The sequence below is a fragment of the Dendropsophus ebraccatus genome, chromosome 3, assembly GCF_027789765.1.
Source record: "Dendropsophus ebraccatus isolate aDenEbr1 chromosome 3, aDenEbr1.pat, whole genome shotgun sequence".
NCBI lineage: Eukaryota > Metazoa > Chordata > Amphibia > Anura > Hylidae > Dendropsophus > Dendropsophus ebraccatus.
Window position 1 is genome coordinate 26,333,601 of NC_091456.1, and position 20,806 is coordinate 26,354,406.

The 20,806-nt window shown below is 47.0% G+C and overlaps 1 protein-coding gene across 3 annotated transcripts in view; it reads right to left on the reverse strand.

The window, feature by feature from the left end:
* The window catches only part of BICDL1 (BICD family like cargo adaptor 1), a 95,572-nt gene that overhangs the window by 47,829 nt on the left and 26,937 nt on the right, over positions 1-20,806 (reverse strand). The window contains exons 1-2 of one of the 3 annotated variants that reach the window (XR_011362101.1): positions 18,158-18,951; positions 10,883-11,098 (exon numbers count right to left, since the gene is read on the reverse strand). Coding sequence is in view for 2 of the 3 variants with exons in the window: in XM_069961275.1 (XP_069817376.1) it covers positions 10,883-11,098; positions 18,158-18,457 (516 nt within the window). In the remaining variant the exon portion in view is untranslated. Of the gene's footprint in view, positions 1-10,882; positions 11,099-18,157; positions 18,952-20,806 lie in introns of those variants that run through there. The other 2 variants (XM_069961275.1, XM_069961277.1) reach the window with 2 other exon arrangements.

Sequence of the window (20,806 nt, forward strand, 5' to 3'; positions counted from 1 at the left end):
CCAGCCTCTCGCCGGTCCTCGTCTGCTGTGCGGCCGCCATCTTCCTTAGGGGACCCAGCTCGTGGCACTGCAACTACTGGAACTCCCACGGGCACCGTTGTCGCCCTGAGGAACCCCTCCAGGCTGATTCCTCCTCTACCACCTGCCCAGCAACCAGCCGCATCTCAGCCCCGGCTGGCGTCCTTACAGCGGGCTGAGGTACAGCCGCCAGTAGAGGACGCAGTGCCGCCGCCATTGCAGGGAGCCGCACCGGACCCGCTCCTAGCCCGGACAGCTGGCGGTGAGTCACAGCCTGATCCCACTCTCCCGCTCCCCCGGCATAACTCACCGGCTCCCCCGCATTCTCCGGACACGCTGACGGCCGAGGTGCGGCCGCCGGTGAAGAACGCAGCGCCGCCGCCATTACAGGGAGCCGCGCCGGACCCGCTCCTAGCCCGGACAGCTGGCGGTGAGTCACAGTTTGACCCCACTCTCCCGTTCCCCCGGCATAACTCACCAGCTCCCCGGCACTCTCCGGACACGCTGCAGTCGGTCCTCGGTGCAGCTGAGGATACGGCAGGGGCTCCTCCCCGCGCTTTCCCTGAAGGACGGGCGCCATCTTGCCTGTCAGCACCCGGTCTCTCTGCAGCCCCAGCATCTCCCGCCTCTGCTCCTCAGGGACATATCAGCCCAGCTCATTACCTGCCGCTGTCTGAGCAGGACTGGCCACATCTTTCTTCCCCTTCTCTCCTCCAAACAGTGACGCCAGCAGGCTCAATAAATATGTCTGCCAAAGGGTCTGGCCACAGGCAGAAAGACACTACAAATAAACAGGCCACTATGGGGGCTGTCACCCTTAACCCTTCGGCAGCTTCATTCAGCTCTTCCCAGGCGGGGGCCTCCTCTGCTCTTGCCCCTGATATGGACATGGGGTGGGACTGGAAGGAACATGTTAAACAGTTGCCAACCAGGCAAGAAATGGAGAAATTTATTGAGCGCCTGGAAAACTCCTATAAACAAGAGATTTCTTCTGTTAAGGCCGCTGTGCAGGAGTTGGACACTAAGGTGGATGAATTGGCCTGCGGTCATGACTCTCTCTCCTCTCAAGTCTCTGATATACAAGCTAAATGTGACGCGCACGATCAGCATATCCAACAATTATATCGCTTACAGGATGATGCTGAAAATCGCAGCAGACGCAACAACATTAGGGTGCGGGGGATGCCTGAGGCTGTGAAATCCTCGGATTTAGTGCCGACACTTCAGGATATCTTTGGTCATATTTTAAATCGGCCTGTTTCTGACGACTTGGAAATAGATCGAGCGCATAGGACTCTGGGACCGGTCAGTCAAGATCCTGCTAGGCCACGGGATGTCATTTGCCGCCTACACCACTATAAGGTCAAGGAGGAAATAATGCGGGCGGTCCGCAACTTGGATTCTGTTGATTATGGGAATCTCTCCCTGACCCTCCTTCAGGATTTGTCCCGCAACACTCTTCTACAGAGGAAAGCCCTGAAACCGCTGTTGGAGCTCCTGAGAGAAAAAGAAATCCCCTATGCGTGGGGCTTCCCGTTTCATTTGATCGTGCGCAGGAATGGTCGGCGCCATGAGCTCCGTGATCCAGCCGGGCTGCCTGATTTTCTTTCAGCACTAGATCTGCCGCAGGTGTCTCTCCCTAATTGGTCCCTGATGCCGGGGCTACCGGGACGCTCGGGTTTCGGCTCGACAAGTGAGGCTGTGGCAACTACTGGTGCTGCTCGCTGAAGATGTTCGTGTGCCATGCCCTGACTCTTCGGTGCACAACCTGGCGGGGGGGGCCTCTCCTCTTCCTTGTCCATTATCAAGTGCCTTTGCCTTATCTCATTTGTTGTTTCGTTTCAATCTGGCCTCCTGTTTGTTGGTTTTGTTCTTTGTTCTTTCTCCTAAAAGGGCCGCTTGCATGCTGGGGACACTCTCCTGAGGTATTGGTGAGTGGCTAAGGATAGATAGCTTGATCTGTGCTAGTTAGTATGTTTTATCTTACACACGGTTATTGCACTGAGTTTCTTTGGATGAATAAATTTTTGCACTGCATTTATGTTTCCCCTAGGCGGGGGTCCTGTCTTCCTATTGTTAGACAAGTCCCTACCTAGGTTGACGCCTGAGGCGTTGTTCCCGATTGACGGGAGTACTCTTCTGCAAGAGGTTAGTTCTCTTGCAGCTAGGGAGTCAGTCTGTTGGCTCTCTTTACTTTCTACCCCCATCATTTCCTATTTTCTATCTCGTCTATGTATTGTCCTTTTTTTGTGTTGTGGTTGTCTTGTTTGTTTTCTCCTCTCCGTTTGCGGTTTTGGTGTTTAGCAATGGCCCTCCTATCGTTGAAGCTTGCGTCCCTGAATGCTCGAGGGCTCAATGAACCCTCGAAGCGCTCCCATGTCACGTATTCTATGCACCGGCAACGGGTACATGTTTTGCTTCTCCAGGAGACGCACTTCCAAACCAATCATATCCCTACATTGCGCTCACCCCACTATACTTATTGGCTGCATAGTTCTTTTCCAGGTTCTAAGTCCAGGGGTGTCTCAATTGCCCTCCATAAGTCTCTACAGCACCAGGTCCTAGACACATTAGTGAGCCCTGAGGGTAGATTTGCGTTCCTAAAGGTCCTCATAGCTAACACCAAATACACTATTGGTAACGTTTATCTCCCCAATGCTAATCAAGGGTCAGTATTACGGGACATCTTATTGGAAGTGGACCACTTTGTAGAGGGGGTGTTCATTCTGGGGGGGGAATTTTAATATGGCCTTGGATCCCCCCCTTGATACGTCCTCAGGGCGATCAGTGGTTCCCCGATCGTCTAGGACTCAAGCACTGCAGGCACTACACCATCACCGATTGGTTGACGTGTGGAGGATTCTCCACCCGACCGATCGGGATTACACTTATTTCTCTCCTGCTCATAACACGCACAGCAGATTGGACATGTTCTTTATTTCACAACTTACCCTCCTTTCTCACCCTTCCGCTTCAATAGGAGTGGCAATGTGGTCGGACCATGCCCCCGTATATCTGTCCGTTGCCGTTCCAGGGGGAGAGCCGCGGGAATGGACGTGGCGTCTCAATGAGACCCTCTTGAAGGACGTGGTATGTAGAGCTGAGGTGGAAAGGACGATTGCCACATTTATAGCCACACATGAATCGGATCAGACTGCTCCTCCTCTACAATGGGAGGCCCTCAAATGCGTTCTTAGGGGCGTTTTTATTCAGCAGGGGGCACGGCTAAAGAGGGAGAGAGGGGCTCAGCTTAAATCTCTATGTGAGAAACTGAACACTGCGGTTAGGTCACATAAGACATCTTCTACACCGGACCTATGGGTGCAGATCTCATCATTAAGGGAACGAATTAAAGATCTAATCTCTCTGACAGTAGACCGGAGGCGGGAGAGATTTCGCAGTTATCTGTACGAACAAGCTAATAAATGCGGTAGAGCTTTGGCTAGATTTCTTCACCCGCACGCTTCCTCCACGTATATCCCGTCTCTGCGCCTCCCGAGTGGAGAACTGATTCATAACCCACGGGCTATAGCAAACACTTTTGGGGCCTTCTATAAGGACCTGTACAATATTCGCGGAGCTTTCTCCGACATGCCCAGCTCTGTTCTGGAGGCCAGAATTCGGGACTACGTCCATGAGACTGCTTTACCTAGGCTTGACTCTGACGCGATAGAACTGCTGAACTCTCCTTTCTCTGTTGCGGAAATTGAGGTTGCTATCTCTGCTCTTAAAAATGGCAAGAGCCCCGGACCAGATGGGTTTACTGCCCCATTCTACAAGGCCTTTAAGTCTACACTAGCGCCATTGATATTCAAGGCCTTCAACAGCATTTCACCCTCATGTCCCTTTCCCCGCCAGTCCCTGGAGGCCCATGTGGTGGTCCTGCTCAAGCCCGACAAAGACCCACTAGTTTGTGGGAGCTACCGTCCCATTTCTTTACTCAACTGCGACATCAAGCTCTACTCTAAGCTGTTGGCTAACCGCTTAGGGACTGTGATCCCTGATGTAATCCACTTAGACCAGGTGGGATTTGTCTCTGGCCGCGAAGCTAGGGATAATACCCTACGCACAATCACTCTGTTAGCTCACGCCCAGAGGACAAAAACCCCTTTTTGCCTTCTCTCTGTCGACGCTGAGAAGGCCTTTGACAGGGTGCACTGGCGATTCCTTCGTTCTTCCTTAGCGCAGGTTGGGGCCGGCCAACCTTTTATAGATCGGGTCATGGCTTTGTATGCGGACCCCAGCGCTAGAGTTCGAGCCAATGGCATCCTGTCGGAGGCCTTCTGCATTAGGAATGGTACGAGACAGGGTTGCCCCCTGTCGCCCCTCTTGTATGTTCTTACTATGGAACATCTTGCTGTGGCTTTGAGGCGCAATCCTGACGTAATGGGACTCTCTATTGGACAGGACCACCACAAACTGGCTTTATATGCTGATGATCTGCTACTTTATGTGACCTCGCCTCAGGTGTCCCTCCCTACCATCCTTTCTGAATTTGACCGATTTGGTAGGCTGAGTAACTTCCAAGCTAATCTTTCCAAAACGGAAGCGCTTAATGTATCTCTCTCTCCCAGCACTCTAGATGGCCTTCGCCACGGCTTTGCTTTTAGATGGAGGGAGGAATACATTACCTACCTCGGTGTTCACATTCCTTCCCAGCTTCACCTTCTGTTTCCTCTTAACTATGCCCCGCTGCAGGCCAAGATTTTATCTCTGTTATCAGCTTATCACACAAAATACTTGTCGTGGTTTGGCCGCATGGCTGTACTCAAAATGGATATCCTCCCAAGATTCTTGTATCTGTTCCAGACTGTTCCCATTCATGTGTCTGCTTCCTACTTTAGAACGCTCCAACGTGCCTTTACGCGCTTCGTGTGGTCAGCATCGCGTCCGAGAATAGGGCGTGGAATTTTATCTAAGCCAAAGCATCTAGGGGGTGTGGGAGTCCCAGACCTCCAGATGTATCATGAGGCAGCCATTCTTACCCGTCTGCTGGATTGGTCGCATGCTGACCGGGCGAAGTTGTGGGTGGCAATGGAGAAGTCGCTCGCTCCCTCTGACATTCTCATGGCTCCATGGCTCTCCCCTGGCGATCGAGGGGATCCGACTTCCTGGCCGTTTCTTGCCCCGCATGTCTTTTGTACTTGGGATAAGTGGGTGACCAGACACAGTATCTCCTCTCAGCCAGGCCTGATGTCTCCTCTATTCGGGAATCCTGGGTTCCAGCCTGGAATGTTGAGGCGCATCTTTCTGGTGTGGGATAGCTTCTCGGGAGTGCGTTTGACCCAGGTGTTTCCTCAAGGGGTTCTGCCCACTTTGGGGTCACTGGCATCCGCACATCCTAGTATCTCGATTTCCTGGCTGGAATACAGTCAACTACAGTCCTTCTTCCAGGCTCTTGCGTCTAAAGGGGCTTTCTCTAGGACTCTTTCAGACTTTGACAACTGGGTCCTTTCTGATGCGTCGGGGCCACGGACTCTTTCTAGACTCTATCAGCTACTCCAATCACTCAGCAATACTGGCCGGGCCCATTTCTTTGGGAAATGGGAGGCCGATTGCTCCATGTCTTTCTCGGAGGAACAGATCCAGAAAATCTGTACCCTCACTCATGGTCTCTCCATGGCCTCGCACGCAAAAGAAAAGAACTACAAGATCCTGTCACGGTGGTACAGGTGCCCTGCGGACATTCAGCGCATGTATCCATCCGCCTCTGGAGCTTGTTGGCGGTGTGGGTCCTCAGATGGGGGAATACTACACATATGGTGGGCATGTCCCGTGATTAAACCCTTCTGGGACCGTGTGTTCCAGGTTTACGAGGCCTATTCTGGGAAACAAATCGCCAACACGCCGCAATGTGCCCTGTTGAGCCTTCTTCCAGGGTCCATCTCCTCGATCAAAAAGGACATTTTGAGACACTTCTTGACGGCTGCACGCCTGGTCATTCCTAGGCACTGGAAAACCTCAATGTGTCCCTCCGTGACGGAATGGCTGGCAGAGCTTAACGCAATTAGCAGATATGAGGAGCTTATTGCGGAGGATCACGACCGTAATGCAGCTTACTCCAGGGTGTGGAGGGGATGGCTCTTGTTTAAAGAGTCTTCCGAATTCCCACGGCTGATTCGTTGAGCTCCCTGAGCCATCTATTATGGGAGTGACAGGGTGAGGAAGTAGTCTTTAATTCCGTGCGATTTCTGGCTTCTTGGCCTCAGACGGAGAGGAGTCATACATGTTTTCTTTCCGTGTTTTGTCCTGTTCTTTGGTGGCGAGCCCACACCTACTGGGGTGTGGCCATAGTCTTTGTTTGTTGAATGTGGTCCCTTCGTCCTTCTCCCCTTCCCCCTCCCCCCCCCCCTTCTTTTCCTTTTCTCTCCCCCCCCCCCTTTTTTTTCTTCCGAACCTGTTTCATCCTTCTGCTGGTTTCCTGAGCCCTCTTTTATCTTCTTTTTATTTGAAGTAAGGCCTGATAAAAGTGTATGACAGTAGCATACTTTGCAGAGAGCATAGGCTGGATGTTCTCTTGTGCTCAGGTGTAATATTGGATTGCACATTAAGTTTCTGTGTACCATGATTGGAAAAGACTTTGTACCTTTTGTTTTATTCTTCTGTAAAACCTTTAATAAAATCAGATTCAACATAAACAATAGCGGTGAAAGTATATTAAGACTTTACTTGAAGGATAACTATATAAAATCCAATACAGGGGCATCTGATAAACTGGTAAACTGTTGGCTTGATCAGAGTCTTTAGCTTCAGGGGGGGTTACCTTGGTTACTATAGCTTAGACTTGGTGGATAAATAGGGTTTTCAAGTAGACAGACCTGTTCCAGAGACTTTATAGCTTTCTGCCTTTATAAGGTACGTGTGAATAGGTACTTGAAGTTACTGAAGAGACTTGACGCTGTCAACACTCGCTATCATGTAGGAGGAAGATGCATGGACACACTGACTTGGAAGCCAGGAAGATGTGGACGGTGAATGGGAGACCCTCTATCACTTCACCAATCTGACAGCAGGCACTAATAAATACAGAGCATGTCCTGCTGAGACTTTGAAGACACATATTAGTCCTTATGGCTGACTGGAAACAGGTTGAAGATGGAGTCTGACAGGATTACTGAGGTGACGTAGGGAGGTTAGATGTGACTCTGGCAATGCCAGACTACCAACTGTCACTGAGAGGAGACCGCACAGCCCCTCTGGGTAAAAGATGGGCGGAGCTAGCTTCCCCTGGCCAATCACTAGAGAGTGATAGGATGCAGGGGAGGAGCACTGATCAAGCTCAACACTTGTATTTTTAGCAATTAATACATAACAACATATTGAATAAATATATAACAGAAAACACTATCTCCATAAGAGAGTTAGGAAAAAGCAGCCAATACATAGGTCCCAATACAGACTGTCTAAGGTTGCCAATAGCAACAATACATCTCCAGACGCCTGAGAATAAATACCTTTCTGGGCCATTACACAGCCTCTCTACATTTTTGCAGGTTACCCCCTTATTTTGTAGCTATTTTCCATTCCTGGGCTTTTGTTTTCTCCTTCTCGAGTATTAAAAACTATAAATCTTCAGACCCGTATGAGGGCTTGTTTTTTACGGGACCAATTATACTTTGTAATGACACCCCATACTTATCTATAAATGATGCTGTGAAACAAAAAATGTGAGGTAAGACAAACAAAAAGAAACAACTTATTGAAAATTTGTTTTTACGCCGCTCACTGTGTGGTAAAACTGATTCTTCAGGTCACTATGATTACAAGGACACCCAATTTATGTAGCTTCTATTTTATTGCTTAAAATAAATTTAAAGTAAAGGTAAAATGTGCTTAAGCTTGCCCTATTCTAACCCCTTTAATTTTTTTATTCTTTAGTTTCTTTAGACTAATTTTTGTGCCATGATCTGTATGTTCACCTATCGATGAATATGTGAAATTGATCCATTGATTTTTTTTTATTTTTTTTAACATTTATTGGAGTGGGGGATGGTTTACATTTTTATTGAGAGAGGGATTTATTAAGATTTTTAAAAACAAGTTTTTTTTTTTACTCACTTTAAGCCACCTATCGGGGCAGGCAAAAAACGAAGTCATAGCAGCCAAAAAGGCCTAGCAAAGTCCTTAGGCTGCCATGACAACGGATTGGCTCCCTGTACATGGGTTGCAGGGAGCCAATCCAAACCACTACACCAACAATGACATGCTGTAAGGCCATTTAAATTTTTCTGTCCGCTCATAGCGGCAGCAACTAAATGGTTAATCAGCAGGTGCTAAGTATTTGCCAGCTATTAGTGGTGGCCCCCAGCTGCTGATACACCCTAAATGACAAGATCATGTGCATGTATGTGATTTTGCTCTAAGAGGTCAAGGGTAAGGGTTCATTCACATGTATGTAATCCACTGAGGATTTTCACTGCAATGCAGTTTTCAGCTATTTGTTTACATTGATTAAATCCCCAGCATAAACTCACCATTGTCACATCTGAACGGATTGAGTACACGTCAATGTAACCTTAACAGAGTCTTCAGCAGTTCTGAGGCAATTGCCCATACAGGTGAATCTTAAGACCTACTGTGTTTTACAAAGTATTTTTGGCTTATATTTGGAGAAACACAGTATATGCCCCTACACCATAGCCCTACTCCATACAGTAGTTAGCCGCCATATTGTATGTCCGACTGTTGTTAGTCTCCTATGCTGTATGTTCACTTGTAGTTGTTCTCCCATACTGTATACCTCCCCCTCTGTCGTAAGGCCTCAATACTGTATATCCTCTCCCTCCTCTGTAGTTCTTTCCCCATACTGTATACATCCCCCCTCTGCAGGAAGGCCCCCCATACTGTATACCTCCCTCCCCCCTCTCTAGTTGTTCTCCATACTACAGACTATTCCCCCTCCTGCAGGTAGTCCCCATACTTTACCTCCCCTCTCTGTAGTTGGTCCCCTCCCCCATATTCAATGTCCCCCACTGTGCATCTTCTTACCCCTCCTGCATAACAAGTCTGGCTCTGATTGGCCGATGCTCATCCACCTAGCGTCAGGGATCTGGTCAGCTGACTGTAACTAGGGCTTAAATATGTAGTAGGGCTTATATTTCAAGCATATTCCAACCAGGCTGCAAAATAAAGATAGGTCTTATTTTCAAGGTAGGTCTTATTTTCGGAGGGCTGGTCCAGTATGCTTCCAGTTTAAAACAATAATTAGCAGAAGAATTGCTATAAAACCTAACTTTTGACAGTATCCTCTAAAATCACAGTAGTGATATATTACTACTAGAATACAATAGAGTATGTGATCTACCACAATAAATATACCGTGACATAGATGTCAAAATAGCATATATATATATATATTTCGCCCAACACATTTCTGTCACCTAGAATGACAAGGTCATCAGGGGAGAAAACCAAAGAATATTATCACAGACCTAATGCATCATGACTGACTGCCAGGTATAGGTAGATTCACTCAATGTTTATACATAGTTCAAAGACATATTATAAAAATGCTTAGATGCCTTATACAGGAATACATCCACTCAAAGTGCTGAGATGCTTACATAAAGGTTATAATAGCGGATATAGCCACTGGCATCTAGAGGAGGGGAGGGGGGCTGTATATATGCCTGCATCAATGACAATGCATGTAAACTAATGCCCCTATTCCACAGGTCGTTTAGAGGAGCAAACGAGCGCTCTCAGCGCTCGTTTGCTCCTCGTTCCCCGCTCGCTGCTGCCGCCGCTATTCAACGCGGCTGCAGCGAGCAGGTGAGTGTGGGAGGGGGCGGCGGGGAGCTGCGGGGGGGCTGCCCGGGGGATCGCTGATCGTCCGGGCAGCCCATAGGATATAGCAGCGTCTGCTGCCGATGCTTCTATTCAACGGAGCGACAGCAGCAGATCGCTGCTATATCAGTCGCTTGTTTTTCAACATGTTGAAAAACAAGCGACTGCAACGATCAGCCGACATGAACGATGTCGGCTGATCGCTGCACTCTATTCCACCGGACGATTATCGTCCGTAGCGGCCGATATCGGCCGAATATGAACGATAATCGTTCCGTGGAATAGGGCCTTTAGAGTAGTCCCCCTCCTATTTACATGAATAAGTAATTTGATTCTGAGTTGGCAGATAAAATCCCCGGGTCTGGATTTAGTGTAGCAGCCGGCCAACATAGCCGCATGTCAACTTGGTTGAAAGAAAACATTATCTTGGACTTTAAATTTTAAAAAAGGAATAAAATGTAGAATCTTGCTTTATTTTATCCAGTACAAAACGGAAACCTGATAAATTCATCGGTCGTAAAAGGGGTATTCTAGATACTTTCATTATTTCGCTATGAACATTAAAAAAACATACTCACCTATCTCACACCTTGGGGGATGCCTACTGATGTCTTCCAGTCCCCTGCTTACCACTATTCTTCCTACTTCCAGAAGGGACTTGCCTCTGCAGTAAAGGCCTGTTCAGCCATCACTAACTGCAGCGGTTTCCCAGCTCAATCAGCCATTGGCTGCATGGGACTGGAAGATGTACCAGAGGGAGCAAGGTAGGTGAGTATGTTTTTTTTTAATGTTCATATTGGGACCAAAACAATAAAAAATGTTTTACCCAGAAAAACCCCTATTATTAAAATGGTGCCAGTGTGACCAGGGTGCTTTTCGAATCCACTAAACCCCCACCGCATTCAGCCAAATGGGAGGCTGAAGAACAGTACCTCCGCAGTTGGTAGAATCACAGGCATCCCATCTCAGCCAGGTAGCAGCTCTGAAAAGGGTAATTGAAACCATCTGATGGATCTCCTCTGCAGATACAACAACAACAACTTTTACAAGGTGTGATAGAAATAAAGGTGGCACTCACCCTATTAAGTTGTTCCAAAAGTCTTTGGTTCTGTTCTGAAAGTTCTTGGACAGCGGAGGATTTCTCCCGATCGGCCTCTCTCAGGTGCACCTGCTGCTTCTCCAGCTCTTCCTGTAGCTGCTTCACATCACTCTCCAGCTCGGATACTCTCCCTTCCCATTCTCCTTCACGATTCTCAAACCTCCTTTTCAATTCGTGCTTTTCCTGCTCCAGGTGCTGAGGATATAAATATACAGTCCATTCAACATCATTAGAAAAAACAGCATCTAAAGAGGAACTACAGCTGGGGTCTACAAAGCATAATGTGAAAGAGAACCTGTCACTACAAATAACTTCTTACATGTCAAAGGTTATTGATCACAGCGGGTCTCACTGCTCAGAAGATGCAGCCACAGCAGTGCGATCCATTCCCCGCTTGCGCATTCCGTCAATGTTTGTCAATGTAAGTGTACGAGAAAATATTAATGGAATGATTGGCTGGCTGGGTAGTGGGCTGTGCTGCCAAGATCTCTTTGCGGCTATATCTTCTGATCAGAGCGGGTCTCAGAAGTGAGACCCGCTGTGATCAACAACATGTCAAAAGTTATTTGTAGTGACATCATGTTGTTAAAATGAAACTAAAGAATTGATAAAAAAAAAAAAAAAAAGTTATTTGTAGTGACAGTGACAATTTAAAGGAGAAGTCCAGCAATTTATAAAATCTGGCAACTGGCAGGGGCAACTCCCCCAAGTTGTGATGAAGTCCTGGGGAAAAGGCCTGTCCTGGCTGATGGATTGGCCGCTCAGCCAATCAGTGGCTGCAGCAGCGTCCCACCCCGGTCACTGACTGGCTGAGTGGCCAGTCCATCAGCAGGGTCATGATGTGTCAGCTACGGAGATGCCATGTCCCACTGCTCACTGCGGGCAAGGGGATAGGTAAATTAGTACTTGCAGTCAGTAACCATTTACTTGAATAGCCAAATAATAACATATTTTCCTGTGTTGTGACCACTGCAGGGGAAATGGCATCTTCCCCTTCCCTGTTTGCTTCAGTTATTTTTATGTTAAAGGGGTACTCCAGCAAAACTTTTTTTCTTTCAAACCAACTGGTGACGGAAAATGCTAGAGATTTGTAATTTGCTTCTATTAAAAAATCTCCAGTCTTCCAGTACTTATCAGCTGCTGTATGTCCTGCAGGAAGTTGTGTATTCTGTTTAGACTCACATAATACATCCCTGCTGCCAACTCTGTCCATGTCAGGAACTGCCCAGAGCAGCAGCAAATCCCCATAGAAAACCTTTACTGCTCTCCACACTGGAAAGAATACATGACTTCCTGCAGGACAATAGAAGTAAATTACAAATCTCTGACATTTTCTGGCACCAGATCATTTGAAAAAAAAAAATATATATATTGCTGGAGTACCCCTTTAATGTGATATCTTATACTATATATTGTATCTACACATATTCCCTGCAGCTTGGTTTATAATCTGTACATATAACGACCCGATGTGTGAACGTTTCTAAATCTAGGCCATTAAATCTGGGCAAAGAAATAGCAGCAATAGGCCGGGGCACATTCTTTCAGCCGGTTACTTCCACACCAATTGATTCTGGATGAAGTACAAATCTGTAAACCGGCTCTGAATCTACTAAGGTGACCCATTTATTAATCTGCTAAAAACTACCTGCTGTATGACGGGCAACCTGTATGGCAACCCTAAGCCAGGCCTAATAAGGTGCATACAACCTATACAGTCCACATCCATATGTACAGATTATACAAAGGTGCCCCCCCTACACAACACACAGCCGCCATTCTAAAATAATAGCTGTGCTACAGTGAATGGGGGAGGGAAAGAAACACCGAACAGAAGTTTTCTACCTCCTTCGCCTCATTTATGACGGACATTTATAAATGCTCTGATAATCTAGCAGGCAGCACTGAGGAAATGCAATGCTGCACTTGGCTATCATTGGAAGTCCCATAGCAGGTGACAAGTGATCCCCATTCTTGTGATTGTTTAGGGTCCCTGTGGTTGGTCCAAAATTGATACCATACTTATCCCCTACCACTACCCCATAAGTAGGTGATATGTTTTAATCTTGCGATAACCCCTGAGAAAAACCTGATTTCAAAAAGTTATACAGATTTGTAAATTATTTCTATTTTTAAAACTTAAGTCTTCCAGTACTTATCAGCTGCTGTGTGTCCTGCAGGAAGTAGAGTTTACTTTCCAGTCTTACTCAGTGCTCTCTGCTGCCCCCCTTTGGCTGTGACAGGAACTGTTCAGAGCAGTAGAAAATCCCAATAGAAAACCTTTCCCGAACTGGACAGTTGCTGGCACAGACAGAGAGCACTGCGTCAGACTGATGGAATGGCGTCACACACCAGTTACTGACTGGCTGAGCGGGCAGTCCATCAGCTGGGTCATGACGTGTCAGTGTCAAAGATCTCGGAGCCCAGTCCTGCCGCTCACTGTGGGCATGGGGAGAGGTAAGTTGTTACTTATAATTAATCCCTCCCCCCCCCCCTCTTGTAGGCGTCCAACTTTTAGAAATCACTGGACTTCTCCTTTAAAACGGACTTGTAGTGGTAGAAAAATACATTGTGTAGCCCAGATCTAAAAATCCATATAGAGATAATACTTCTTGCAACTAAAAGTTTCTAATAATTAAAGTTTTTTTTAGGACCTTATAAGTGATGGTCTATCCTCAGCATACTGGTTCTGCCGTAACCAGAAACTAGACATGAGCGTGACTCGCACTCATCTCTACCAGGCGCTACCACCACACAGTGAACAGTGCCAAGGTTGAGGGATGTTGGCACCTATCCAATCAGATATTCTCACGACATGTCAGTTAAAAAATACCAAAACCCCCCCTTGATGAGGTATTAAATAAAAAAAAATTCAAATCAACTGGTGGCAGAAATTTGTAATTTACTTCTATTTTTTTTAAACTTATCAGCTGCTGTACGTCCTGCAGGAAGTGGTGTATTCTTTCCAGTCTGGAGAGTAGGAAAGATTTTGTGGGGATTTGCTCTTGCTCTGGACACTTCCTGACATGGACAGAGGTGGCAGCATAGAGCACTGTGTCAGACTTGAAAGAATACACCACTTCCTGCAGGACATACAGCAGTTGATAAGTACTGGAAGTAAATTACAAATCCTTGGCACCAGTTTATTTGAAAGATTTTTTGTTGTTGTTGTTGCTGAACTACTCCTTTAAAGACCACTGCCTGGGCTGATATAAATGTAGCAGACCCCTATGTGTGAGAAGTATTAGGTCTGGTTAATGCTGCTGTTCATAGAAAACAATAAGGGGTTAACAACAGCAAGAAGCTGGAACTGTTGTGTAGGGTGGGGGGGGGGGTCTAGCCTATGTCTAATAATAATAATAATAATAATAATAATAATAATTTATATAGCACCAACATATTCCATAGCGCTTTACACAGCGCAGACCTCACACCTACTATAAGACCCTATAATAAGAAAATACATTTGTGTGTCTTTCCTTCCTAGGATGACTATGCTTATGGAACGAGGGGCACTGTGTATCCTAACCTACACACAAGCACTGTGTATATCCTAGCTTACACACAAGCACTGTGTATCCTAACTTACACACAAGCACTGTGTATATCCTAGCTTACACACAAGCACTGTGTATCCTAACTTACACACAAGCACTGTGTATATCCTAGCTTACACACAAGCACTGTGTATATCCTAGCTTACACACAAGCACTGTGTATATCCTAGCTTACACACAAGCACGGTGTATATCCTAGCTTACACACAAGCACTGTGTATATCCTAGCTTACACACAAGCACTGTGTATATCCTAGCTTACACACAAGCACTGTGTATATCCTAGCTTACACACAAGCACTGTGTATATCCTAGCTTACACACAAGCACTGTGTATATCCTAGCTTACACACAAGCACTGTGTATATCCTAGCTTACACACAAGCACTGTGTATATCCTAGCTTACACACAAGCACTGTGTATATCCTAGCTTACACACAAGCACTGTGTATATCCTAGCTTACACACAAGCACTGTGCATCTCCTAGCTTACACACAAGCACTGTGTATATCCTAGCTTACACACAAGCACTGTGGATACACTGGGCACACTCAGCAGTGTCAGGGGTGTGCACTGTCTGGGCTTCATGTAATTTCCTTAAAGGGCGTCTTAGACGTGATACAGGAGCTGTGTGACATGAAACGCTAATGTTTGGTGCAGAGATACCAGTGCTCATAGCGATAGTCAGTGTCCTCCAGCCTCCTCCATACAGCACATGTCCAGTCCCAGCACACGTCAGCACACAGGCCCTAACACGGCCGCTGTACTGCAGGGAGATGCCAGGCATACAGGAAATACCACACATACTGTGCACTATACACTATTAGTTACCATATAGTATTATGAAGTGACAACACACATGCAGTACACATACACAGCACAAGACCCATACATGTACATGCTGCACTCCACTCGTACATACAATATACATATAAACATCGCACACCTTATACACATACAGAACATACATCCACAAACCTTACACAAGTGGACAGAACCCCTCATACACAAACACATTACACCTCATACATGTACACACAAAAGCACACCCCATACATGCACACACTAAAACACAGCACACCTCAGTACATAGTACACATCATACATGTACACAGTACACCTCATACATAGTACACATTATACACAGCACCCCTCATACATGTACACAGCACCCCTCATACATGTACACAGCACCCCTCATACATGAACACAGCACACCTCATACACAGCACCCCTCATACATGTACACAGCACTCCTCATACATGTACACAGCACACCTCATACATGTACACAGCACACCTCATACATGTACACAGCACACCTCATACATGTACACAGCACACCTCATACACAGCTCCCCTTATACACACCTGACACCTCATACATGTACACCCCTCTTACACAGCACCCCTCATACACAGCACCCCTCATACACAGCACCCCTCATACACACCTGACACCTCATACACAGCACACCTCATACACAGCACACCTCATACACAGCACACCTCATACATATACACAGCACACCTCAGTACATAGTACACATCATACATGTACACAGTACACCTCATACATAGTACACATTATACACAGCACCCCTCATACATGTACACAGCACCCCTCATACATGTACACAGCACCCCTCATACATGTACACAGCACCCCTCATACATGTACACAGCACACCTCATACACAGCACCCCTCATACATGTACACAGCACTCCTCATACATGTACACAGCACACCTCATACATGTACACAGCACACCTCATACACAGCTCCCCTTATACACACCTGACACCTCATACATGTACACCCCTCTTACACAGCACCCCTCATACACAGCACCCCTCATACACACCTGACACCTCATACACAGCCCGCCTCATACACAGCACACCTCATACACATCACCCCTCATACATATACACAGCACACCTGACACCTCATCCATGTACACAGCTCCCCTCATACATGTACACAGCACACCTCATACATGTACACAGCACACCTCATACATGTACACAGCACACCTCATATATGTACACAGCACACCTCATATATGTACACAGCACACCGCATACACAGCACCCCTCATACATATACACAGCACACCTCATACATGTACACAGCACACCTCATACACAGCACTCCTCATACATGTACACAGCACACCTCATACACAGCTCCCCTTATACACACCTGACACCTCATACACAGCCCGCCTCATACACAGCACTCCTCATACACAGCACTCCTCATACATGTACACATCTCCCCTCATACATATACACAGCACACCTGACCCCTCATACCCATCTCCCCTTATACACAGCTCCCCTCATACACAGCTCCCCTCATACATATACACAGCTCCCCTCATACATATTCACAGCACACCTCATACACAGCCCCCCTCATACATGTACACACTCATACCCATCTCCCCTCATAAACAGCTCCGCTCATACCCATCTCCCCTCATACATGTACACACCTCATACCCATCTCCCCTCATACATATACACAGCTCCCCTCATACCCATCTCCCCTCATACATGTACACACCTCATACCCATCTCCCCTCATACATGTACACACCTCATACCCATCTCCCCTCATACATGTACACACCTCATACCCATCTCCCCTCATACATGCACACACCTCATACCCATCTCCCCTCATACATGCACACACCTCATACCCATCTCCCCTCATACATGTACACACCTCATACCCATCTCCCCTCATACATGCACACACCTCATACATGTACACACCTCATACCCATCTCCCCTCATACATGCACACACCTCACACCCATCTCCCCTCATACATGTACAGCCCTCATACCCATCTCCCCTCATACATGTACACACCCCATACCCATCTCCCCTCATACATGTACACACCTCATACATGTACACACCTCATACATGTACACACCTCATACATGTACACACCTCATACCCATCTCCCCTCATACATATACACAGCTCCCCTCATACCCATCTCCCCTCATACATGTACACACCTCATACATGTACACACCTCATACATGTACACACCTCATACATGTACACACCTCATACCCATCTCCCCTCATACATGCACACACCTCATACATGTACACACCTCATACCCATCTCCCCTCATACATGTACACACCTCATACCCATCTCCCCTCATACATGCACACACCTCATACATGTACACACCTCATACCCATCTCCCCTCATACATGTACACACCTCATACCCATCTCCCCTCATACATGTACACACCTCACACCCATCTCCCCTCACACCCATCTCCCGTCATACATATACACACCCCCCATACATGTACACCCCCCATACCCATCTCCCCTCATACATGTACACCCCCCATACCCATCTCCCCTCATACATGTACACACCTCACACCCATCTCCCCTCATACATGTACACACCTCATACCCATCTCCCCTCATACATATACACACACCCCATACATGTACACCCCCATACCCATCTCCCCTCATACATGTACACACCCCATACCCATCTCCCCTCATACATGTACACACCTCATACATATACACACCCCTCATACATGTACACACCTCACACCCATCTCCCCTCATACATGTACACACCTCACACCCATCTCCCCTCACACACACAGGCTCCGTATACCCGCCCTGACCTCCAGCCGCTCGGTCAGCTCCCGCTGCATGTCCTCGTAGCGCCGGCTCATGTCCTGGTTCCTCTCCAGCAGCGCTTTCCCCAGCCGGGCCGCCAGCATCAGGTCCCTCTCCTTCTGCCGGATGACGGAGAGCAGAGCTGGGTCCTCCCCGGCGCCCTCGGCCTCCTCCTCCTCGGGGTCCCCTTCTCCCGCAGCCATTAGCACCAGCTCCTCGTCCAGCTCCAGCAGCCCCCGCCCCGGCTCCGGCTGGTCAGGCCGCTCTGGGGAGGACGTAGAACGGCGGCTGACAGGGAGCTCCATAGGGCGCTGTCCGGGCGGCTGGTGCTGAAGCTGGGAGCCGCTGTCAGTAGGCTGTGTGCCCGGGCAGAGGGCACTGGAGCTGGGCTCACACTCTGCTCTGTGCCAGGGACGGGATGGTCAGTGTACAGCGCTGCAGAACCGGGGGAGTGATGCCGGTGCACGGCCTGCCAGCGCTCACTACACCATTGCGTGGGCTCAGCGCCTACCACCCTCAGCCAGCAATACACACCCCAAACGGGGCCCAGAGACTGTCTCGGGACGGGAACCCCGCAGGCTGCGATCAATACTGATTCCTCACTAGCCTCCTGTCTACACTAATACCGCACCCTGCGTCTAGTGCCAATGTGTGCGGACACCAGTGAGTGCAGGGCAGTGTGCGCAGCCCGGCCCCCTCCCCCCGCACCCTGTGAGATCAGTAAGAGGGTGTCCGGCCCCGCAGGCCTCGGGCTGCGCTGCGCTCTCCTCTCCTTACAGCGCTGCGCTCCCCCGCACCCATCTCTGCAAGAGCCTGCTAATGCGTGCGCAGCCCGTGACGTCACCAGCACCTGTTTTAGGTCCGCCGCTCATTGGCTGCGGAAGATTGCGCGATCAGCTGTGTGGGGAGGCTGGCGTGCAGTGTGCGCGCCTCTAGTGGCCACTCAGTGCAAGTGCTAACTGGGCTATAGGTCTCCCACATTGCAGATGGAGCTCTGGCTCTCTTGTTGCTCCATGTACCCAATCAGCGGTAGTCTGTATTCTGATAATGAGGCCCCCATCACAGATTATGCTAAAATGTTAAACTGTTTAGAGAACCTGGAGAAAAATAACCTGGACAAATAAATCAGCCTTGGCACCCAAACTACTCTACCAACCTATATAACAGTAGTACCTTGACATAGAATGTAGGCTTAGAATGTGTAGATTGTTGGATTAGAATGTTTACATAGAATGTTGACATAGAATAGAATGTTTACATAGAATGTTGACATAGAATGTAGGTTTAGAATGTTGACAATGAATGTAGGTTTAGGGTATAAACCCACACACCGTATATGTAGCGTATTTACTGCTGCGATACGCAGCAAACTCGCAGCAAACTCTCAGCACATTAGATCTAAATAACTGAACACAGCATCAAATCTGTACCAACAAATCTGCTGCGTATTTGTTGCATATCTGCTGCGTATACGGTGTGTGGGTTTATACCCTTGGAATGTTGACATAGAATGTAGGTTTAGAATGTTGACATAGTATAGAATGTTGACATAAAATGTAGGTTTGGAATGTAGGTTTAGAATGTTGACATTGAATAAAATGTTTACATAGAATGTTGACATAGAATGTAGGTTTAGAATGTTGACAATGAATGTAGGTTTAGAATGTTGGCATAGAATGCAGGTTTAGAATGTTTACATAGAATGTTGGCATAGAATGTAGGTTTAGAATGTTGACATAGAATAGAATGTTGACATAGAATGTAGGTTTGGAATGTAGGTTTAGAATGTTGACATAGAATAGAATGTTGACATAGAATGTAGGTTTAGAATGTAGGTTTAGAATGTAGGTTTGGAATGTAGGTTTAGAATGTTGACATAGAATGTAGGTTTAGAATATTGATATAGAATGGTGTCATAGAATGTAGGTTTAGAATTTTATGTCAACATTCTAAACCTAAATTCTAACTCAACACTCTATTACAACATTGTATGTGAGAAAGGTGACATAGAATGTACGGTTTGAATGCTATGTCAAGCTTCTATGACAACATACTATGCTGACATGCTGTCCACGAATATATCCTAGCAGTCACAGACGTCATGCTTCAATATTTATTGTTCAACTTTCCATAAGTACAAGTACACAGGACATCGTTAGGCAAATGCCTTTTTCAACTGCCAGCTGAAAATTGACTTTGGTGAGTGCTGGGATTCATTCATGGACTATGTGATTGGGATTCTTTTCTTTTTCTCATGCACCACCATGCCGTTTAATCTCCTGCCAATAGAAGGTTTACATAACATTCTAAGCCTACATCCTATGTCAATATTCTAAACCTACATCTATGTCAATATTCTAAACCTACATTCTATGTCAACATTCTGACATAAAATGTAGGTATGGAATGTTGACATAGGATATAGGCTTAGAATGGAGGCTTAGAATGTTGACATAGGATGTAGGCTTAGACTGTTGACTTAGAATGTAGGCTTAGAATGTTGACATGGGATGTAGGCTTAGAATGTTGACTTAGAATGTAGGCTTAGAATGTATAAAACCTATCACCCCTCCCCCTTCCCTGTATCCACCCCCTCCTTGGTTGAACTTGATGGACATGTATCTTTTTCCAACTGTATTAACTATGTAACTATG